Consider the following 23,838-nt stretch of genomic DNA (forward strand, 5'->3'; position numbering starts at 1 on the left):
CAGAAAGTGTTGACACAGATGTACAACTTTGCACTAGCGAATTCGAAGACACATGAGAAAAAGCTGCTAATAAGAAGATGGTTTGACTACAAAAGATATAAAGCACTTTTATACTAGTTACTTGAAAGATTTAATAAGGAGATGCGCAAAATTTTTATTATGGTTAATTGACGGGGTCATTTTCAAATTCCGGGGTGTTGATGCAGAGCTCTTCAAACAGCTGTGCTCAGCTCTGCTGATTTCTTGCATTTATTCACACTAAAGGCTGCAAAGCAACCCTTTTGCAATTCATCAGTTAATTAAGAATCTGAAGTTAGGCAAAGCAGTAACAAACTTTCATCAAAACAGCTGAACGCTGTGTTCCTGTATCGACACTAAAATAGCGAGTACATATCAAACGTAATTGAATGCAACGTATGCATAACTCATCTCACATAGAAGACATACCTTTTTCACCAGAAGCTGACTAGGATGGAAATGTGCCCGATAGCTGTTTGAAACCTTTCTTAGAGCTGCGATGTAGTTGTTCTGCAACAAAAAAAAGATGGGATTTCACTCTTTAATAATTGAATCTCCATAAACCGCAGCAAAATGCATATTTGTTGCCGACATTGGCTTTAAAAGACAACAGGTGTCCAGAAACAGAAAGACCTAACAGCACACAATCCACAGACATAGAGAATAGATCAAAGCACTTACCTCATTTGCATCACCGGATGACTCCACGCTACATGTGAGTGCCACAAGGTGAAAGATGTGGTGAACGAGTTTTTCGGTGACTGTTTCCAGGTTCACTTCACCGTGGGATATCTTATCTCGCAGCCTGGGCCCTTCAAGGTACGAAAAGATGTCGAGGAACATTTCCTGCATCGGCGACAAGGCTGGCTTCAGGTTTTCAACATTGTGATAAAGAAACCTCGAAGTGCCTTATCGTCTCCCGCACTGTTTTCCATTCCTCCGGCTGATAAAAACCTTGTAAGGAATGCTAGATAACATCAAGACGATGTTGAACAACTGAACGTTTTTGCGATCACATAGAATAAAAAGCTCAAGATTTTGCATTCTCCTCTAGAAGGAAGAAAGGAATCATTGATTACACATTTCACACATTTAGAGGGTCCTCTTCAAGCCCAACACTAATCACATAAACTCCATGTTCCATGGAGTTTATGCGAGTCCATAGAGTCCATGGCGACATGAACGCTGGTCATTATTAGGAGAGAGTCTGCAATGCAGGTGTCACTGTGAGATGGCAAACCATAACTGTGGCAAGCTTAACTTGAGAGTTAAACATGTCTGGCCAGTGCAAAAATCGTATGGCCATGAATCCAGAATGATTAGCATCCAGTAAAGTTTATTAGTGAAATTCATATAATTGACAGAAAAAGCACTACATTAAAAAAAACATTACAAAAGTTTGACATCATGGCGCTATCATTATGGATGGGTTCGAACTTTCACTTGCACCTCTGAGCATGACATGACTGTTAACAACACATATTATGGATGACAGTAAAATCCTGCAAATTAACATTTCTAGGGGTAACTCATGGGATCCCGACCTAACTAAGCACCTGCTTACACTAACCTAGTAACCTAAACTAACCTAACCTAATAACGATGACTACTTGCTACCTTTTATCAATCCATGAAAGTGACAAGCTTCAATACCCAAGCAGGAGCTAGTTCCCAAACACAAGTCGAAAATGGCCCAACCTCAGTAATACAAAACTACAATTAAATGCAAATGAACAACCCAGCATTTATGGAAAGAAACACTTGAAAAATCAAGTTGAGTAAGCCTCTTGAGGAACTGGTTAAGCTCACCTTAAGCCAAACTGCACGCACGGCAGTGTTAAAGTTGAAGCAAACAGAACACAAACTTACGAAGAGAGGGTCTCCAAGAGTTGACCTAACAGCATTCTGCACACCAGATTCCACTTCCTTTGCAAGGATCTAAACAACACAGCAAGACGTGAGAAAAAATAAACGCCACTGCTCAGTTCAGCACACCATCAAGCAGACAGAGGAATAACAACAGAGGACAAATGTCTGTCATTAACCCAGCTTGCATCTGCTCCTAATGAAATAACAAAGCAGCCAAAACTATGCATATTCTCACACAGAATTCAAACGAATATGCTCCATGTTACTTGACCAGCGGTGGCAAATAAATAATAATAATAAAAACAGCAAGAAAGTCATGCTTTCCAGCCATGGAAACTGCCACATATTTACCAAACACCCGTGGCCACCAGAAATTAAAGGCACAGGATAAAAAGATAGCTAAGAGTGCAAGTGCAACAAATGCAGGAAATGGCAAACAAGAGAGAGATAAAGGGGAGACGCAATCTTCATGTCTCATATAAACACACACAGACGTGCAAAGGGAGACATTTTTAAAAAAGATTGGCTGGGGCTTAGCTAAGGTTAAGCCTGGATATCTCGAAGCGAAAAGCTGCGGTGATCCGCGATAAACACGCGCTTGCGGCGAACGTCAAACGATGATGCATAGCGCGCGGCAGCGTGCGCCTGTTCTATGGGCAAGCGCGCCTTGTATCCTTTCAAATGCACACTGCGCACTGCTGCGGCGAAAGGTCAAACGGTGGCGAGGAGGAGAAGCGGCGGCGCACATGCGCAGTAGCCTGCGCCGTGCGTGACGTCACTCGTGCTCCGACATACGCCGGCTCACGCGAAGCGCGGTGTTGACCAGCGTAGGGAAGCTTTTCGCTTAAAAAAAAAAGAAGGCACAGATCAGTGCCCTATATCTGACCAGAAGGTTTTTGTGCCTGGTCATGGTGGAAATTGAGAATGACCTCATCTTTTCCAAGTTTCATCCTGAAAACATACCAAGCTAAAAAACAAGAACGTTTCAGTATACAAGTATCAAGAGTGACCATACTTGGCCGAATTAACTGAAAGTGTTGATATGAATACAAACAAAATCTGCTGACTGTCGATGGTCCTATCGGATGCACTCGGCAACCCAAACGACTCCAAAACGCCAACATGTATCTTACCTCGTCCAGGGTTGTATAAAATGTCACCATCTGGAGGGAGACAAAGAAAAGAATCACAGCTTGCAGTAAGCAGCGTGAACAATAGCATGTGCGTCTAATACATCAGCAATACCAGAGAAACTAATAAAGCTTTTAAAGGGACACTGAAGAATTCTCCAATCAATTAATGTTTTAGTAAAATTTGTTCTCTAGCTCATTCTGGATATGCTGACGTTTGCACGGCACCAAAAGGCACATTTATTGGCAAGAAAATTTGAATTAAAAATCTTACCGCCAGTGAATTCAAACTTTTTATGTCTTGCCAAAAAAGAAGACGGGTGGCCACCATATTCCAGTCAACGGCAATGTAGCCTGTACTTACCTCACAAGCTGTTCACACCGCTATGAAAGGTAGAGCTTAAGGCTTTTGCAACTGTCCTCATGCTACATAACCAACATCATCAATTATGGGCTGCATTTGGAAATTTTTCTAATCACAGTATTACAGCAATGACACCAGGAAGCACTGCTTGAAGATATAACATCCGCAGCTGCAAGAGAATTTCAAGATAACTCCATCTCCTGAAATTTGTACACATGTGGCTTTAACAAGAATTACAGCAGCACCTACCACAAGTTGTAGAGTGCGAGTAATTTATCAGGAACGCTCGTCTAATTTCAATTCTTAGAAACCACTGCACAAACAAGGTATACACAAGCTCTGATTTTATCTGATCTTTGCGCAATTAGGCGAACATCAAATACACAAAACTGGTTTCCTTGCAACTGTTTCATCCATTTCTTCTCTGATCCACTGCACAATTTAAATGACCAACACTACATTTTTCCTCTAAATTTTAGGATATACGCTGCTGAGCATGTCGGAAATGTACCAGTCAAGTCTTTTACAAAAGGTGTTGATGCGCAGCTAAAGTCCAGCAAGTTTCGCAAACTGACACCAAACTTCAGATTAGCCAGCAACTGCTCGTTGATATCCATAGCTAAATTTAAGCTATGCAAATTATCTGTCCGCTGTCTCGCCCTTTAATTATACCAGTAAAGTTCTCAAGTTCTTGCAGATCATTGAAAACACAACCTTTAAAATATAGCCGAACTATTCGGAGGGAGTCACTACCCTTCTATAGTATACGTAGTTGCAGAACCGACACCATGCACTACTTTTGGCCATTACCTTCTGCAACTACTACATTGTTATGATATAAAAGCAAGGAGATGTACACCACACTATGATTACAGTGCACACGGGAATATTAATATGGCCAGACACTGCATCTGTGGCAAGCATGTGTGAGCTGCTTGGAACTACTGCCAATCAAATCGGGAGACAGCCATGCACTACTCACCTCTGCCGTCAAAAGACGGTGGGAGCAGTTGTTGACTGTTGTGTACAGGACCCTGAGCATGCATTCCAGCTGGGGCAGGGCCAACATCAGGCATTTGGCGTACCTAGAGATAACGACTGCATAAAGAAGCGGCATCATTTTCAGCCCTTTTGCATGCGTTTTCCTCAAGCATGTTTGACAATACCATGTCGTAACAATAGAAAATACCTCACAATTTTCAATTTACCCAAGAGCTTTTCTCGAAAAAAACAATGCTTCTATTATTAGTCTTTCTAATTTTTAGGGAAATTATTATAATTTGTAGTCATTACACAAGTTTCAGTGATAGAACCACCAGAAAAAAAAGTATATTGCTACTGCTTTTCAGATATACCGCAGCTATCAATTACCTTCCCAAAATGAACCTTCCCAAATTTTGCAGTCATTAGTCACCCCTTTGTCACAGAGGTTTTTGTTTTTCAGATTAGATCTGTCCATACATACACAATACACTCACTCTATCCATGCTGAGCACAACATGCATTGTTACAAGACTTGTTCATTTAGATAAAGCTTTATAAACTTCTGACAGAGCTGAGATAAGGTCACAGATAAGATCTGACAACACACCCCTAGCAGGTAGCATTGGCATAAACTAAAAGCCCAAGCATATACCCTTCTGGCATAAACTAGGCCATATAGCATTTTACAGGAAAACATGTTCCTAGACAAAAGCTTTATGCAGTGTGACCCAAGCCATAGACACATTATCCTCACATGGTGCACTAATAGTGCAGAGAAATATTGCATTTCGTTCAAACAAAGGTTTATTAACTGCAAGTAGGAGTAAAATAATGAGAGATTGTTATTCGTACTTTCTGCTTGCTCAACCTGCAATGAACACATTACTTTCAAGCCAGAAAAACTGCAAACTGGCAACTGCCCTATCTGCATTTCCCCATGTAACACCTTGCGTGCCTGAACAGTTGAAAGATGAAGGAAAAAGCAGTGCTTAATTATTCCATCAAATTTGTGATCTACATACTTTCTAGTACAGTCTCCATAGCTATCCTTGCAATGACCTGGGTGAGATTGTTTCCTTAGCTCGGTCACAAAAACTATTTTAAAAAAAATGCATACACTCACAATGCTTTTTTCAAAAGGTCCACGCATGTCAGCCAGTATTGCATTCGACCAGGCAGGACAAGACAGCTTTTCTTGAGGATTGACAAAAACCTATCTTCATCGAAAGGTAAGCCTGAAACCAAGGATCAAAGAAGACAAGAGCACAGCGCACCTGTTGATTATAAGCTACCATACGCATTTAAGACATGGTGATAAATAAAAATAAATTTAGTGCCCTGCCGCGGTGGCTCAGTGGTTACGGCACTTTGCTGCTGGCCCGAAAGACGTGGGTTCGATCCCGACCGCGGCGTCGAATTTCTTTGGAGGCAAAATTCTAGAGCCCCGTGTACTGTGCGATGTCAGTGCACGTTAAAGAACCCCAGGTGGTCGAAATTTCCGGAGCCCTTCACTACGGCGCCCCTCATAGCCTGAGCTGCTTTGGGACATTAAACCCCAATAAACCAAGCCAAACCAAAAATAAATTTAGCAAGACACTGATATGCCACAGGAAAATTGCCATCTAGTTCAGTAACTCAGTAATTCAAGAGAAACCATTTAACAGACACAATTTGCCTGGGACAAAAACTGTTGGCAAGATTAAAAATGGCTATCAACACGTTGAGAAAATCCACTGCAGTGGTCGTAGAGAATGTTCCATGAAGCTCATAAAACAAAAATGTGAGGGTTTTAACTTGGTTAATTAAACCGATTATAGTAGTGCGAAAGCACGGGCAGTATTAGTGGACAAAGAAGACGGTGTGCACTTTCGCAAACGTCAAATAACTGCCATGAAAGCAAGCAGTTGAGACAGCTTTTCTGAGGCCCAAGTTTTTGTGTCCACAACGAAAGGTGCATTTTCACGCTTTTTGCTTCCCCTTCAAGGAAAAAAAAAGTGGCGATGATAGCTGTACACGTTGTAAAAAAGGAGTATTCACTTACGGAATTCTATGCCAATGATAACACCATTTACCATTCAAAAAATATTCCTCTGCGCAGATGTCACTATAAAAAGCCACAAGAAAAGGCACTGTCTCATTCACCATCAAAGTCGCACAGTACTGCTGTCTGCCGCTCCAAAGAAAACCGCTTGCGCTGTCGTCGACTGTGCGTCTCAGTGCTGCAACGTTGATTCATTTGTTCACCCAGGCTTAGGATGATGCAGATCAGGAGGTAGGCATACCTGCAGAGAATGAAAGGCACTCACTGAGGCAGCAATGGCAATTTCTGCAAAGGTATTCCTCCTGCGTCAATTTCAGCAGGAAACATTCTTCCTGTGTCTCAAAACACAAAGCAGGTCACAAAGGGTCAGGAATTACATGGAATAGCCCATCAACACTGTCTGATGTCTACTCCCATGCTGTTATTGCTTTCCAAGTGATCGGCTTCACTTAGCTCTCCTCTCTGCTTCAATGCAGCCTCATGCGTTCATCACTCTAGGTCATTACCGACAGCAAACTTTCTTTTATGCAAGGAGAAAAAAAGGCACGTAACACCAGCTTTTTTGTCAGTTATAAAACTGTACCCATCAGTAAATATGGCCTTTAAGTGCTAACCATGTGCTGCCATCTAAGAAACACAAGAAAATAACAAACTGGGTGAACTGTATTCATCACAAGTCTTTACAACAATGCAACTTCACAAATGAGGTAATCCCAAACGAAGCACGGTTACCAAAGTTGCATGGACAATGCAAACGAAGACATCAGCAAACTACAAACAAAGTAATATTTTAAAACTAAAATAAAAATTGGTCAGATTTTCAAATGATAGCTGATGATTTTTACTGGTGCACTGTGGGTACTTACTGGTACTGTACTGGTACCCTGGTACCCATCAGTCATGCTGGTGCTTACTGGTGGCACCTTACATCCACATGCTGGACCTTACGCCAACCCCACCAGTGTACTCCAAGAGCATTTATATATTATGTACATCTGGTCCCTACTGGTACCCCACTGGTACCAAGAACATGCCTGCTAGTACCTGCAAGATGTCTCGTACAATAACAGCCACAAGCTCATTCAAGCGGCTGATTCGGACACACAGTTTCTACCCAAGCAAAGGTGAAGACTTCCACCTTCCGAGAGCCTCACCTGCTGTCTACCTCCTCTGGCCTCACAAACCCATGCCAGACAACGTTTCGTAGATTCAGAGACTGCGGAGGCCCCACAATGACTTGAAGAAGCAGCATCTGCACGGTGAAACGAGGCCAGAAACTCTGTAAGAATTCACACCGAATTTTTCGATTCACTGAAGCTCAGTGCTCTCATGGCATCCTTAACTACCCTTTTTTGTTCCGATTTTCTGCATGAAAACAGTACAGTCTATTATGACAAGCTCATAGTTATGAAATCTCCTAGGAATCTTTGATGTCACTGGCCTCCCACCTCAAATAATGACACTGTATCATCTGTGATGATATGCCTGCTATAGCTTTATACACTCATCTCAGTACGTTTTGCTGCAAACTGTACTGCTGTGGCTGTTTAGGTGCTCTTTCCCATAAATTCCATCACTGCATTTCTTGCAAATAATTTCTTGAGAAAAAAAGCAATTACAGTCGAACTGCAGTATAAGTAAACAATTTATAATGAAATACTGGATATAATGAAGAAATAATGGTTCCCCTTGGAGGCTCCGTCAACGCAAGCTTCGGCTACAACGAAGTAATTGTCAGGCCCCTTCAACTTTGTTATAACAACACTCAACTACCAAAAACTACTACATCAGCATTCTGAAACAAATATGGACTGCCAGACATGGCTTGTCCTTTCTTTTAAAGGGGCAATCTAATGACTTCTATCAACTGCAATCTTTTCTGTGCCAATAGAAAGCTCCTTGCCAAAATAAACAAAAAGCTGGCTGCGGGCAGCAGAACAATTCTAAACCTAAATGTTCCATATGGCCCTGCTTTCTAGTGGTGGCCATCACCTGCAAACCTTGACGTCCTGGACATGACTGCCGCACAGCTTTCGTGGAGTGCAGTGACAATAACGAGCGTGACATTATTAGAACTACAGTTGAAGGCATTAAGGAGTAAGTGTGTGCGAATAGTTCTTTTACAGCAAAAGCTGTAACAGCTTCGTACAAATCATTTACTAGAAGCAGTTTAGGGGGTACAACTGGATACCACCGTCACATATAGGTGTCCACTGACCTATTGAGCCGGTTATCCGCCTTTCCTTTCCTCAAAACCAACGGAGGGTTTAGACTGTGAATAAGACAACACTGGGAACCAGACTATTCACTTCATGCAAGCGGACCCTGGAGTCTATGAAGTGTTCCAGGAATGCGACCAAACCAAAGATAGTGAGCGGAAGAAGGTGGAGGATGCATGTGAGCGTATAGCCGCCAAAATGGGCCTGTGAGAAATTCAACAGGGTAGTCACCTGTGAAACGACAAACTGGGCCTGCCACTCCAGACCTCTCGGCCACTAATGCCAACCAGCTTTAGCTGATTAATGCGTTAAGCTGGTCAGCTTAACGCCTATTCCAATCTCATCACAATGGCAGACTCTCCAGCGTGTGACCAGAGCGGTTGTGATGAAACGATCGGACACCTCCTCTGTGACTGCCCTCGTTTTGAGCGAGAGCGCGGTTTCCTGATTGGTACTCTGTACCGCTTGGACTCGCGTCCTCTAACAGAGTCCAACGTTCTGGGGCCTTGGGCACAACCTTCCTCACAAAGGAAAGTGGTGAAAGCGCTCCTGAGATTCTTAAGGAAGTCGGGGTTGTATTCCCGCCTACAATCTTTAAGTTTTCAGTGCGCGCCCTCTGTCTCGTGACATAGTGGTCGCTGGACACTTAGAAAACTCATTTCCTTGCCGCTCTTTTTCCTTTTTTCCCCTTTGTTCCCCTCCCCAAGTGTAGGGTAGCCAACTGGGCATCGCCTGGTTAACCTCCTTGCCTTTCCGTTCATTTCTCTCTCTCTCTTTTTCAAAACCCAAATCAAATACAAATAGGCTAGCTTTACTACTGAACCGATTACAACAGTGTAGTTAAAAACTGAATTGAATATTAATCAAATATTTGTGTGACTATAAGCTGCTTAAGTGTGCAATTATTCCAATGCAATGAATGTTAATGCAAAACAGAGGAGTGCAATAGGCCTTGGAATCAGCCCTATAATGCACTTTGTACATAACTGTGTACAAAGCCTTTGTATAAAAATGTGTACAAAACAAATTCATAGCTTTTCTGAGAGCACGCTTAACCTAGCAATAATTTCGATGGAGGCGAAATTCTAGAGGCCCATGTACTGTGCGGTATCCATGCACGTTAAAGAACCCCAGGTGGTCGAAATTTCCGGAGCTCTTCACTACGGCGTCCCTCATAGCCTGAGTCGCTTTGGAATGTTATACCCTAATAAACCAAACCAAACCGATTTCTTTGTTTCAGATGAATTAAACACCCGTCATGCTGCCAATGTTATGTTTTTTTTTGTTGGTTTTTTTTTGCCATTTAGTGAATGCAGTAAATAATATTTCGCGAAACTGTCATCATGCATAAAAAAAAAATGTCAACACATTGGCACTGTCACCAACTGGCAGCTAAGAGTGGCAGAAATGAGATGACAAGGAACAGGAGCTCCATTTAGGAAACACTGCGAGACAAGAACCAATGTACAGGTTTGTCTAACACCAGAGGCAGGCTCACAAGTTCAGGCCCGAAGTCTTCATGAAGCTGAGGTGCCGTCAGGATGTCTTTCAGAAGAAATGGGACTGGAACGTTTTTTCCAAAAAGTACCTGCATGAAATACTGACCTCAACTTGCAGGTTTCACAATTTCCGCTTACACAACCGTAAAGTGTCTGCTTTTCTGAATAAGAACAGCATGGCTCACGGCTTAAAATGCAGTACATATTTCCATTAGATTATGTTTCTTCTTTTTAAACTGGCTGTAAAGCAACTATTCCTCAGGTTCGCTCAGGCTTGAGAAGCATATGGTAAGGACACATTAGTATGGACAGAGCGTCTTACAACACTGTTTAAAATACCAACAAAGAGACGTTCTAGGCAGTTTTCAACAAGTACGCGCTATAGCTTGTGAATGAAGCAAACTTTTGTGACAGCTTTACTGATTTTCATTTTTGGCTTTTCAAATGCCATCTGATATCTACAAATGGTGCAATATTAACTCCACACAGACAGGGCAACTGTTCAAGCATCATTTACTCCAGAAGGGCAAGGGGTAGGAGGGGACAGAAGAAAGTAGCAATAACGAACAGAATGAGAGTGAAAGTACACAATGTGAATGGCAATTAAACAGCAGACTTCTCAACTTTTTTTTTTTCAGTAAAACTATAAAAAAGTAGTGTTTTATAAAGAAAGTCATACCGTTAGTGTTCTGCTGATATCTGTTCAATTGCAGAGTGTGAATTGTTTGACATGACAAAGCTTTAGTGGGCATCATTGTTTTTTGCTTTCTCCTAAGCAAGCCATTGTGTGTTTAAGTGACTGCAGACTTGAATGAAATAGTTCAATACAGTTCAACTTTGTTCAACTTCCCAATATCATCATGAAACCACAAGTTTGTTGTAAGGATAGCTCTTTAGATAAGAGTAGCCAAGCAGGAATTGCACGTCATGTTAAAGAGCCGTCTAAATGATCTCACACTTTATGACCATTATTTTATCATTAATGTCCATTACACCAAGGCTTGCCTATAACATGTTCAAGAAAGAAATGCAACAAATGCACTCACACTAGGTTTGGTAACATTACAAGCACTGCTTTGGTCGAATCATCACCACCATCAGCCTGACTGCACCCACTGCAGTGCAAAGGCCCCTCCAATCGCATTCCAATTAGCCCGATCCTGTGCCAGACACTTCCTGATCTCATACGCCCAATTGACTTTCTGCCTCTCCCTGCCAAGCGTGCCTTCTCTTGGAATCCCCTCCGTCACCCTTAACGACCATTGGCTATCTTGCGAAGGCATCAGTTATGAGTAATCAGTTATCTTCGACCATCAGTTATCTTGCCTTGGAAAGATAACTGATTCTTGGTCGTATATTTATAGAATGAAACAATTTGAAAGATTGAAGAACTGAAGAAGAAAAACTGGCAGGCAACTGTATGACCCCCACCCTCCCTGAGAATAACCCCTCCTTAATCAAAATAAAAAAGTGATTGTGCCACGTACATTGCCCACAGCATGCTCCAGAATAGCAGTGGTCCAAAGCACAGCAAGAACAGATCCACAGGGATCCCCCGATTGCAGCTGTCGAAAGCAGTCTTGGATGTCCTGTAAAAAAACCACACGCGTACACATAGGGCAAAAACCTCCTCAAAACACATACTGCACTTAGAATGCCTGCCATTAGTTAAACAGTAATATTCTTTATTTCAGCTTAAGTATGGACAACGCAGCGAGCTATGGAAAGAAAAATGATAGGTGTAATGTTAAGAGATCGGAAGAGGGCAGAGTGGGTGAGAGAACAAACACGCGTTAATTATATCCTAGTTGAAATCAAGAGGAAGAAGTGGGCTTGGGCAGGGCATGTAATGCGAAGGCAAGATAACCGCATGTCCTTAAGGGTGACGGAGTGGATTCCAAGAGAAGGCAAGCATAGCAGAGGGCGGCAGAAAATTAGGTGGGCGGATGAGATTAAGAAGTTTGCTGGGATGCGGTGGCCGCGGCTGGCGAAGGACATGGCTAATTGGAGAGATATGGGAGAGGCCTTTGCCCTGCAGTGGGCGTAGTCAGGCTGATGATGATGATGATTCTTTATTTATTTATACTTTATTTAATCTGCAGGCTTCTACAGCATGCTACGCGGCATTCGTGCAGGAGGAGGTACGAAACAGGATCAACAGTAGACATTCAGTGAAATATACAAAATACATCCATAACACAATTAAGAAACAATGCAACAATCCAATGATGTCCAGTTTAAGAAATGTGGTCATTTAACATTGTGAAAAAGGACAAAGAAGGCACAGAGACAGTTAGATCTGGCCAACAATTCCACTCATGCATCCGGCGGGTGAAAAAGGAAAATTTTAAAACATTCAGTCAGCAATACCATTCTCTTATTTTCATTATGTTGTCTGCAGGGGCAGACATGTAAGCGAGGTCATTTACGTAAACTTCAATATTAATTGCAGTTTTATTTTTTAGAGTATTAAAAAGCAATGCTTAGCCATAAGTACTAACACTTCTCGGGGGAACAAGGGACGCACCAAAAATGTTTTTATCCCAAACGTTTCACGCATGGAAAGCCGTAACAATGGTTAACAAAATTGCGGCTATAGGTAATTGTGTTTGAGCATAACTCCACAGCAAACTTAACCGTGGGTAACTCACTATCCATCGTTACTGCAACTTGTGAAACGTTAGTTATTAATTCAGGCAGCCTTAACTATGGCTGAATCCAGCTAACAAAAGGGGCACTTAGCCATGGTTACCCTACCTGTTTAACTAAAGTATAACTAGCACCAGGCAATGGGATGAGCTTTTCTGGCATGCAACATTCACGAGGCAAATAGTCCATGGTGAAGAACCTCCTTCCCAATGAATAACTATGTTATAGTCAAACAATCTGTGATAACAATTTTATAACCTTTTAAATTGGTTTAATTAGTTGCTGAGCTTTACCTCCTGGTCCTTACTGAGCAAATACACTCGACATAGAGTGCAGAAATGGAGAGAAAGGCATTCATGTCCAATTTAAATTGACACAAATAATGCATAGCCCCGAATTGCAGCCACCAAAAGCGGTTATAGACACCGCACCATACCTCCTCTGCACCGGTCCACCGCAAGAACTCCACCTTTTTCTGAAAGCTGTTGAGAGGTAGCTCGGCAAAAACATTCTTGATGCAGTGAATGGCTGGCGATAGACGTTTCAATGCACGGCAGTGCCATGACTCGTCGATGTCTCCGCCTTCAAAGAAAATTTCAAGATTTTAAGCCCGCTATGAACAATTCTGGATTGAGCCAAAGGAAAAAATATCTATAAATATCCAATAAAAATGAAGTATCAAATTATGTGACATTCCCGAAACATCCGACACATACACAATACATCCAACACATTTTGATCAGTATAGCTTGGGCCAGAAAGTCTTCAAACACATTCACAACAGACACACGGCTCAGAGTAAGTCTACGAAACAAAGAGTCCGTCTAAGATCAAATAGCCATCAAGCAACATGAAAAGCTGCACAAATTCTGCAGGAATTAAGAGTGCTACGGAAGCAACACACACCGAAAAAAAAAAAAGGAGATGGCAGCATGCTGAGTCTTCCTGCGTCTCATCTCCATGTTTGTACGTTTTCTCAACATCGTGTCGCACAAATTAACCGCCAACTACATATGGTAGATTGGTATGATAAGTCAATTGTAAAGTACAGTTTAACACGTTCTTCACGTCTTTTGCCTAGTTCCTTTAATGGTCTGACTGTGCTCAATTGCTTGTGTTTTCCGCGTTCTTTTCTTTCCAAAAATATTTACCCGCTGATTAGATTTCTCTCCACCCCGATTCTTGGCAGACTTCCCAACGTGGGGTATGTGCATGCCATTTGACGATGGGAAAATAACTTGGTGACGTGTTTTTGCGTCAAAGGGTTTCATAACTTCGTAACGTCAGTCACCTAACGTTTGCAGAAACTGAATCAAGACTTGCATTATGTTCCCAAAGGCAAATTTACAGGAGCCAAATGAGCAACACACACCGTCACAAGAGTCAAGAATGATTCGTAGCTGCGACGTGTCAATCGTAAGGGCGGTGGTCACGACATTCTCCAGCTCTTCGGACACCCCCGTTTCGCATATCATTCTCCGAACGTTTGAGGAGAGGCATGTTGCAACGTTCATTCTTCGCTACAGTGAAAAAAAAAAAAACACACACACATCACGACAGCTTGGCGCTTGGTTTCGGTTTATGACAGCATGCAACATGTAATCCCGATTTAACCGCATCAGGGCGCTTTCGGGCACTGCGCGTTTAATGCTAATTCGGTAAAGTGTAAGTTTCGCATCAGATTTCAAAAATTTTTGTAAGTAAATTGTAGCATAAATATTGTACATAAGTTTTAGCAAATGTTGTACCTAGATGTAGTATAAGTGTTTTTATTTTATACAGTATATTTAAGTAACTTTGCAGTAGTGTCACTAGCGGATGGATGTTGAATATCGACGTCTTGTGCAAGGCGGCCAACCCGGCTCGAAGCCGAACAGCCGAAAGCTCGCCGAATTTTGCCGAACGCGTCCATGTAAAATCTTAGGTGTCTGCTCGTTTGGCGAAAGTGTATGTGATAGGGTTTGTTTCCAAACCGTTCGTTTCCATGTGCGCGTCGAAGCCGTCGGGGCAGCAAGACCGGCGGCCGTCATGTAGGAAGCACGCCTAGGAGCCCCAGCGACGTCTGCGCGCCCGGCGCGGCACGGATATTCACGTATGGACGCACTACCGATGCGGCGATGTTAGGCCTAAGAGCCGAGAGATGATCGACGCCGTTTAGGCCTAATCGCTGCTTGTTTATTGCGAACCCCTGCGGCCGGCGACGGCATGGATCCGAAGCTCGCACCGGGACGCCGCGCCGGCACGCTGTGGGCGCGCGTCTGAGACGCCGAGAACCGCGCCGGGGCCCAAAAGCGAGCCGACGGTGAAAAGTAGCCCGGCCCAGCCCCGAAGCCGCCGCGGTTTCCGAGTGCTTTTTTCTTCTCTCTCGTCGTTAATATCGTGCGCGAAAACCCGCCAGGCATGTCGGCTCACTCCGGATCGCATCCGGTCTCATCGTCGGCGACATTCGTCGACAAAATCGACCCTTTCAAGAAGGGCTCGCTCAAACGGAAACAGCGCAAGTCGCAGGGATCGTCGCGCTACCGGTCTGCCAACGACGTCGAACTACAGCCCCTGCCATTGTTACGAGGTGAGGAGAAATGATTTTTTGCTTCCTTTTCCGAGATACCCTGTCTCCAGGAAAACTGGAGAGACTACGCATTCGCGGTCACCGTGCATTCCAACTGTGAGTCTAATCGTGCAGACAGCGGTCGACTAGTTAGCGCTCTCGCGATCACCCCTCCTGCGTCGTGCGCTTGCCTTTGGGAAGGTCGCGAGCTACAAACCTTCCGAGCCGGTGTTGTGGATGTAGTAAAAAAAAAAAATGTGTGCCGAGCCGCGTGTGTATTTTGAAGGGCGCTGTCGTTTTCTGTTTATTGCGTCTTTTCGTCGGGTTTCCCGAGCAGGTCGCGTGCATCTACCTTTGCGCGGTTCGAAGGGTATGAAGCCTAAGCTAGAATTGATCTCGGACCCGCGCGCCTCCCCCCCTCCACATCCACTCCCTCGCATCGCTAAACCTAAAGTCAAACCCCCCGAAACGCCGGGCGCTTTTACGATGCTGACCGAGGCGTTAGTAGCAGCGGAAGCGAAAGAACGCCCGAATTTGTCCCCTTCGTGAGCTCCGAAAGAGAGAGTATTGTCGCTCGCAGGTCGGTTCGGACGTAGCTCGTAGGTAGCCTCGGGGTAGAATGAAAGAAAACGGGAAAGGTTAATTGCAATTTTTCTGCCTTGTTTTTGTTTTGCGTGCCCTGTGGCTACCGGTGTCAAGCTAAGCAGACAGCAGCATCGATCAGCATCATTGATCGAGCTGGGTGATGTATTGATAGAAAATGCCTCGGGGGTGATGGGTGAGCGGGGAAGGAGGGTTATGTCTTATTAAACTATTATGGGCATGCACACTGCTATCGCATTCCTTCCACGTCGAGTGTTTGTTTTTTGTTTTTTCTATCGTCGCGGTTTCGTCGGAGTCGTCGCGTTGGTGAGGGGTGGGGGGACACAGAAAATGTCATCTGACAGATCGTATACGCGCGCATATTCACTTACCGAGCCAGGAAAACGGAAGAACTGCCGGAGGCTTGCCTCTGCGCCGCCGTCGTCGTTTTGGGTGCGGGTTCGAATCCCACTCGCCTAAAACCCTCTTTCCATTCAACCTCTGGGCCTCCCCCGCCTCTTCCGATCCCACCAGCGCTTGTTTGCTAGCACCAGCCTCCAAAAGCTCTCTCCGCATGTTCGTTTAATAACGGCCACACGCGCTGTACCTCGGAGGCGTGGTTCGCCAAGACGACCTACCCACGTACCGACGGCCTTCCTACGCGCGTCGCCGACGAAAACGGTCTTCTCTATGCCGTTCCACGGGAGAAGTGCGTTGGAAGCGACGCGAGGGGAAAGGAAAAAGAGAAACAAAGTCAAATACACAATAATCCTTGTGGTTTCTGAAGCTTGTGGCCCGCGCGTGTACCTGGTCCTCCCTGGTCTGTCTACTCGTGTGTGTGTGTGTTCCCGCCGCCCGCTTTGGAGAAACCACGGGATCGACACGCCGTTCGAGTCGCGAGCATGGCGTTTTCGACGGCGAACGTCAACGAATTGGCCCGTTGAGTGTCGCGACCTCGAGCGCGCGTAGTCACCGAAAGTCGTCGGCGTCGTGCTCATGATAGAGCTCAAGTGCAAGGGATACGCGGGATCGCGCGGCGCCCCTCTGGGATCGCTGCTTCGCCTGTCTACCGCGAAAGGTGAAAAGAAGCAAAGAAATATTTTATAGAGGTGGTGGAGGGGGTATTGCAGTTCTTTGGAAGATAGAAGAAGGAAAGAAAGAAAAAAGGCTGCGTGGTGTTTTCCAGCTGTTTTGTGAAAGAACACGCATTGTCTCCTCTCGATGCTGCTTGCTTGTCACGTTTAACCACAGGTGTTTTCGACACGTCAGGAATTCGGGTATTGGTAGCCGGTGAGCAACTACGGGATGCTGTGGCCACTTCAGTTTGTAAACGTTTCTGTGCGACTAGGCACAGAACGGGGGCTTTGTGTGAGCGCGTGTGTGGTTTGCACGTGTCCTGAATGGTGTAGGATGGAAAAACATAAGGGTGCAAGGAAATGTAACTTGTGCTATGCTGTCGGTTGACAGTTTGTACCTGATGCGAGTGCAGTCTTGGCTCTCGCCAATTGTTTGCTTGATGATTCATCTGCCTTGCTGTTTTGTGTTGCGTGTTTTCGAGTTGGAATAATCATGGGTGCAGATTGATTGAGCACGAAAATGCGGAAACTTGTCGGTAGGACCGGTTCCTGGTTTTCAAGGTGCAGAAGCAACTGTTACTCCGAGGGTTCTGAAATGTTTCTTTTAGTTTTGTGTGGTAGGTGAACTCTTGACATAGGCGTCGTTTCAGTGGTTGGAGGAAGATCGTTGTGTGTATATATGGAAACGGTAGGTGGCTGATATGATTTCAGTGTGTCCCATTTGACTTGCGGTCACATCATGTGTGGTCCGAACATTTCAAATCAAACTTGGTTTTTCTTTCACATACTTTTTCAGTTCTTTCTTTCTTTCTTTCTTTCTTTCTCTTGAAAGGGAGGGTATAGAGTTAGTGCATGCTGTACTCAGTGCACCAGAGGAGAGACTGCAGGGAAGGTTACTATAATGATTGATAGGGCTGCCAGCATGAGCTGAAAATGTCAGCACATCATTGTCTGTGCACTGCTGGTCCACAAAAGAGCTGCCACTACATCAAGAACTAAACTGGGGCTGTCAAATTTAACTAAGTGTCATTGCTGTTGGTGTTTGGCACTTCAGGAAAGTGCAAGGTTCAGTGTTCTGTTTCTTCTGTCCTTCTTTGTCTGAAATTTCGGAGGCTCGTTCGCTGAAATGAACAAGCCTTGCCCATCAATGGCCCTGCTTTCGGTTGTCAACAAATGTCGCTCTTCCACTAGTTGGTTGACACCCTTTAGCTCGGTTTAAAAAGGAAGAGCCTTAGAGCAACGATGGCTAGGTGCAGGCTAATTTGTGTGGTATCTGATGCTTGAAATGCATGAAAAATTTTGCGCGCGTGTGTTTGTAAACATGGAACTGCGGAGGGGACAGCTTTTTCGTTGCACGGGGCAAGGTCGTTCAGGCTGCGGCCGCCAGGTGACTGGCAATCAAAGTGGGTGTGTCCTGTCCGGAAGTCGGCTCAATGGCCCATTGGGTCGCATAATTTGTGGCTGCACCACGATGCGAGCAGGAAGTTAATGCAACCCAGTCCGGGCTTCGTGCGTTGTGTGCTCGCGAGTCATTGCCAACTGCTGCAATTCCGCTGTACGGTTCAGCGCTTGTTAGCTAATAACGCCAGATGAAAGTGTCCACGTGTGTGGTGGTTTGGCTACGTTTTTTTTTTTTGCTGATCCGCTCGGGCGTTTTGCGCGCCTCGTGTCTGTGATTGTGGTTTTCAGGTGGCAAACTACAGCTGACTAGTGGTTAGCTGCAGTCTTTTATATCTGAAAGAAAATTGGTGGCATTCTGGAGATCGAGGCTACAGGGCCATTTTGATCAGCTGCGAGCGCTTACACAACTTCGGAACACACAGCGGACATGAACCCAGGAGCACGACCAATCACAAACACTGAAGCATAGCTAGGAACTGTTATTTTACTTGTAATCAAGGATGGTGATTGAATGAATGAAAGTATCCAACACTGTAGTAAAGTCAGCCCTCTGGTAGTGTGGCCATAGTCTTTTGCCCTTATCATTTGCCTCTCCAGTAATCTTTTATATCTCTTGGACTGATATCAGTTGAGGCCCGGAGCATTTCTTCCCAAGGAGCAACACCTCCACGTCTGGCAAGGTGCAGTAGTTGGCACGCTTCCACACACACACAATGTTTGCCAGATTTTTTTTGTAGTGTTTCAAGCGTCAGATGGTCAGTGCACGTTAAAGAACCCCAGGTGGTCAAAATTTCCGGAGCCCTCCACTACGGCGTCTCTCATAGCCTTAGTCGCTTTGGGACGTTAAACCCCATAAACCAAACCAAACCATCACACCAACTAGAATGTACCCAACCATTTAGACTAAGGTTGTCGTTAGTCTAAAGCACTCGTTTGATAAACTGAGCTAAAACTGAGCTAACCAGTGTGCGCCAAACATGTGGCGAGCAAGGCTTATTTGGCAACCGTGTGTAGGACAAATGTGGGTTCAGTGCCTTAGGGCAAACATGGAGTAACTTTGAATGAGAGTGAAATTGCAAGCCCACATGGCTCGTCTTTTTTTTTTTTTTTTTCAATTCGGGGTCTGTTTCTCCTTGTAGGATTCCCTGAAAATATTTGTTTCTGGCAGCTTCAGGTTCCCAAATAGCTGTATACCTCCTAGGTATTCTTTTTAACCAGGACCTTTCTACAGCTCGATCACTTCCTCTTCAAGACTGTCAGGCCGGTCGTCAGTCACTGGGAGATTGTCTTAACTCGCATTATTGACGGGAGCTGTGCAGCATCCCAGGTTTGTGCCCTGCCCAAGTTTCTCGAAGGGATGTGGACTAAGCTCTGTCGGGCTAAGCTACATCAAGGTTCATTTCAAAATAGTGGTCACATAGACCTTTCTGTTACTGACATCGTGGGTTTGAATTGAGTGGGGGGGGGGGGGGGGGGGGGGTTCTATTTTTAATTCCATTTTTCTTGCCATGAATTTTTTTTTTTTTTTATGCTGAGCAAATGGTAGCCAGGCCTCTTCTCACTTCCACGTATTGATCTTTTGCCTTTTACTAAAGGTTACCGTGGGAAGGGGCACGCCAATGTGACTATCATACTCTCTTCTTTCATTCCTGCCTTCCTCCCTTCCCTTACGGCGCGGTTCAGGTGTCCGCCGAGATATGTGAGACAGATACTGCGCCATTTCCTTTCCTCAAACACCAATTTAGTGTGGGTGTCCTTGATGTTTCTTTTGTATCTTATTGTGCATGGAAGTCTACGTGGAGGCAGACAATCTGAGGACAGTTATCTGCCAGTGCTCCCCTCCTGTCGTGTATTAGGGCAGTCGCACCGACTAGTCTCATCCCATACTCTGTTTCATTTGTGGCTGTGAGCGCCTTCTGGCTTGCAGAGTGTATTGGCTTTTGCAAAAGATTTCACTTTCAGGATCACTTTCAACTAGGTGATCCTGGACACTTTAGTTTGTGCACGCATACTTTCTGACCTTCCAGTTATTTCATTTATTTTTCCCGTAAAGGCCCGAGGGCAGTACATAAGCTGGGAGCAGACTCAGAAGATTTTTGTGCCAACAAGAACAAGAACACATCAAAACAGAAAAAGAGGAATTGGGTTAAGGACAGCAATAAGAAAAGATGACAGTGTACAGCAGTTAAGTGATGTGAGAGGTTTCCAAAGCCAAGTGATATGCACGGGATCGGGTAAAAGCTGAATATATATATGGAACAAACACTTAATACAAGAGCAAACACAGCGCAAAGGGCAAGACATCGAAAAGAAAAGTAACAGCAATCAGCAGTTTGAAGTGCCAAGATGAATATGGCAGAAAAGACTGCCCTCATGAAAAATGTTTGTTTAGTTTTTCCTGGAATGATTTGTGGTCAGTGCATGATATGATAGTATTTGGCAGCGCGTTTCGTAGTTCTGTTGCATCTGTAAAAAATGAAGTCTTTAGTGCTAAGGTGTGACAGTTGATGCATGCAATGCTATTTATTGGTCATGGCTCAGACGGCTTGATGTCCTGTGCGGGGGGTGATAACAGAAATGAAGACAAAACGGAAGATATGACGCTGTGTGACATGAACGACATAATGGCAGGCGAGTGGATTTTCTTAAATAGCAAGATGTTATGAATCAGACTGCACGATTCTGTACAGATTCAAGGTCAGTAGCAAGGTACGCTTGTGATGGATGCCAATTGGATGACAGATATTCTAGTTTTTGCGAATTGATGTTATGTACGCTAGTTTTTATTTTATGTTGGGATGCAGCCTTTGAAGCACGTGACGGCACATGTGTCTGCTTCCCATTTTTTCTGTCGGGTATAACGACACATGCGCCATGGCCTAGGTCAGATCTGGGCTGAGGGGTTTTTTATTTTTTTTATAGCTTCCTGGCAACGTATCGGAAACTTACTTTCTTACTTGTTACTGATTAAATCTGTTTCAGTAACAGAGAGGCTCTCATCAAATCCACAAAAAAGCTTTTCGCTGCCGACTTATACTCAAGACTAACAGCTTGCCAGAAGACGCTGTCGTTTTGCTCTGCCTGAGGGCCGTATCGTTCCTCGCGGGGGCAGTTCCACGAAACCTGCTGCATGATTCTGTGACAGACGTGCCCTTGTGCTTATTGCAAAATATATATGTGTGCCATTGTTAGTTCAGCGGTTGATGTCCTCTCGGTTGGCACTCCTGGGATGAGTCGCGTCTGTCTGGGAGGGGGGGAGCACGAAATGACGCTGCTTTAGCGAGTGCGGCGATAAGATTGTCGTGCTCGCATGGGTGTCCTATCTTTACTGGGGGATGCCTACATATTGAATGAAGCGGTCTGGGCTAAGAGGGGGGGCCGTCTACTCAGCACGGTGCGCTTCACCTGCAGCGTCTATTGCGGGAGCTCCGTTGGGGGGATGAATTCGCCATGTGTTGTGTGGCTGTTCCGTCTTCCTGTCTGAATTCATGTGATGGTTTGGTTGATTTTGAGGGTGTTTTCGTAACCGGTGTGTGGCGCGTCTGTGTGCAAGATCAGTGCTGCTGAAAGTGGGCGGGCAGTTTCTCTCCTTTTACCATTACTCCTATTTGTGTAACGGAAATCTTTAGTCGTTTTAGCTCAGGTGTCTGAAGGAGGTTTATTTTTACTCCGTTGTTTCTACTGCAGCTGAGGGGGGGAGCAGCGTTGCTTGTTTCATTGCGTTTGAGATTGACTAGTTATTGGTCTGTCCTTTGTCTGTACCTGACAGTTTCAAAGGATTCAGCCTTTTTTTTTTGGCAACCCAGGCAGTCATTGCTTCTGGATAGATAATCTCGTCACTAGTGCGGCCGATATGCCCAGTGAGATGGCTCAGTGTCTTTGGCTCTTTGGGCGTTTGGCTGTTGATCTCAAGGTCATTGAGTCTACCCCGCTGTGGCGGTCGTATTTTGGTGGAGGTTGAAATACGGAAACGCCCATTTGTTGGGTCACATCAATGTGTGTCGAGGATCTCCAGGTGGTCTGAATTAATCTGGAGCTGTCCACTACGGCGTCTCTCGTAGTCCGTGTGTCACTTCGGGACATCAAAACCCCCGCAGCTTAAAATCGTTAACTTGTGCAGCAGACCTCTGCAGCTGATTCCGCTTTTCTTGTGTGTTTACAGGGCGTTCATTCGTAGAATCAGATGGCATTGTGAGATAGTTACTTCCGATCTGTTACGTCTTTACGTGCAGCGTGGTCCAGTGCTAGGAATAGAGCAGCTTGGTAGCAGAGTGTAAAGTGCAGTCCCCCTATTCTTCGCATTGCATGCTAAGGATGACAGGTGCTTTTTCTTGTGCTGCTCTAGCAAAAACACTGTGATGTAAGAAAGCACAATTTTCTTGAAAAAACCTGGTGCTGAAATTTGCACCGAAAGGTCCAAGAGGTGGAATTTTTACGGTACACAGTTATGGTACTCAGTCCCGTCTACCTTCCTTGTGTCTGTGTTTCGTGCCTGTAACCATAGGTGAAATTTGATTTATGTTTTATCGTTATTATTTTTTTTGTTAGTGAAAGGAAATGCCGCAGTAATTGTCTCACATCTCTGTGGATACCCGAACAGCGCCGTAAGGGAAGGGAGGAAGGTGGGAGTGAAAGAAGAAAGAGAGAGAGAGGTGCCATTGTGGAGGTCTCCGGAATGATTTCGAACACCTGGGGATCTTTAACTACACTGACACCGCACAGCACACGAGTGCCTTTTGCTTTCCGCCTGCATCGAAACGCGGCCACCACGCTCGGGTTTAATAATAATAATAATAATAATAATGCTTTATTTCCACCAAATCAAATACAATTTGATGGAGGAGGGGAGAAAAAAAGCGGCTATCCGCTTGACGGAGTTCTCCTCTCCTGTTCAGACGGCAGTGACAGAAAACGAGGAACTAAATTGAACATCAAGTTATCAAGTCATTAAGAACATAAAATGAAGAACTAAATTGAACATCAAGTCATAGATGAACAAAAACATCAATATAAGCAATGTCTGTAACCGAACAGAATACACAGAAATCAAAAGGGGGTATCAGCAACGAAAAAGGGGTATCAGCACAGTAGACGACCAGTCATCAAATAACAAAAAGGGTGGAGAGCAATTCATAAAACAGGAGTTGATGTATTAGCACTTAACCAAATGAACAATCATGCTACGCAGATTGAACCCAGGAACTCTGGAACACAGTTTAAATTTGGGCATGTCATTTTTTTTGTTTGTGTAAAACAAACAAAAAAGAAGAGGCATTTTTATTCATGCAGTCATGCACTATTCGAAGTATTGGATGCCTACCAAGTAGCCAAACGAAATTATTTTCTCTTCGTTTTCTAGGCGATGATTAAACCCTGAGATCTTAACTGCAGTAGACTTTTTGTTGTTGTTGTTAATTGTTTGGCATTGAAAACAAAAACAAGAAAGTGCCGGGTACAG

At 44.4% G+C, this 23,838-nt stretch overlaps 2 protein-coding genes and 1 pseudogene across 4 annotated transcripts in view; 2 read left to right on the forward strand and 1 right to left on the reverse strand.

Moving 5' to 3' along the window:
• LOC149329892 (endoplasmic reticulum membrane-associated RNA degradation protein-like) overlaps nucleotides 1-14,400 on the reverse strand; it is a 39,885-nt gene extending 25,485 nt beyond the window's left edge. For 2 of the 3 annotated variants that reach the window (XR_016285618.1, XM_089560625.1), the window contains exons 1-12: nucleotides 14,146-14,400; nucleotides 13,210-13,355; nucleotides 11,612-11,713; nucleotides 10,124-10,213; nucleotides 7,561-7,658; nucleotides 6,508-6,647; nucleotides 5,489-5,600; nucleotides 4,364-4,466; nucleotides 3,021-3,050; nucleotides 1,888-1,956; nucleotides 700-864; nucleotides 448-528 (exon numbers count right to left, since the gene is read on the reverse strand). Coding sequence is in view for 1 of the 3 variants with exons in the window: in XM_089560625.1 (XP_089416751.1) it covers nucleotides 448-528; nucleotides 700-864; nucleotides 1,888-1,956; nucleotides 3,021-3,050; nucleotides 4,364-4,466; nucleotides 5,489-5,600; nucleotides 6,508-6,647; nucleotides 7,561-7,658; nucleotides 10,124-10,213; nucleotides 11,612-11,713; nucleotides 13,210-13,355; nucleotides 14,146-14,287 (1,278 nt within the window). In the remaining 2 variants the exon portion in view is untranslated. Of the gene's footprint in view, nucleotides 1-447; nucleotides 529-699; nucleotides 865-1,887; nucleotides 1,957-3,020; nucleotides 3,051-4,363; nucleotides 4,467-5,488; nucleotides 5,601-6,507; nucleotides 6,648-7,560; nucleotides 7,659-10,123; nucleotides 10,214-11,611; nucleotides 11,714-13,209; nucleotides 13,356-13,679; nucleotides 13,859-14,145 lie in introns of those variants that run through there. The other variant, XR_016285619.1, reaches the window with a different exon arrangement.
• Nucleotides 14,401-14,643: 243 nt separating this feature from the next.
• Nucleotides 14,644-23,838, forward strand: part of LOC149329894 (serine/threonine-protein phosphatase 2A 56 kDa regulatory subunit epsilon isoform-like) — a 41,046-nt gene continuing 31,851 nt past the window's right edge. Inside the window, exon 1 of the mRNA XM_089560628.1 lies at nucleotides 14,644-15,342. Coding sequence (XP_089416754.1) covers nucleotides 15,174-15,342 — 169 coding nt within the window. The 5' untranslated portion in view covers nucleotides 14,644-15,173. The remainder of the gene's footprint in view (nucleotides 15,343-23,838) is intronic.
• LOC149329895 (U5 spliceosomal RNA) lies at nucleotides 19,923-20,032 on the forward strand (annotated as a pseudogene).

Source organism: Amblyomma mixtum, chromosome 9 (genome assembly GCF_055824585.1).
Source record: "Amblyomma mixtum isolate Tamu chromosome 9, ASM5582458v1, whole genome shotgun sequence".
In the NCBI taxonomy this organism is placed as follows: domain Eukaryota; kingdom Metazoa; phylum Arthropoda; class Arachnida; order Ixodida; family Ixodidae; genus Amblyomma; species Amblyomma mixtum.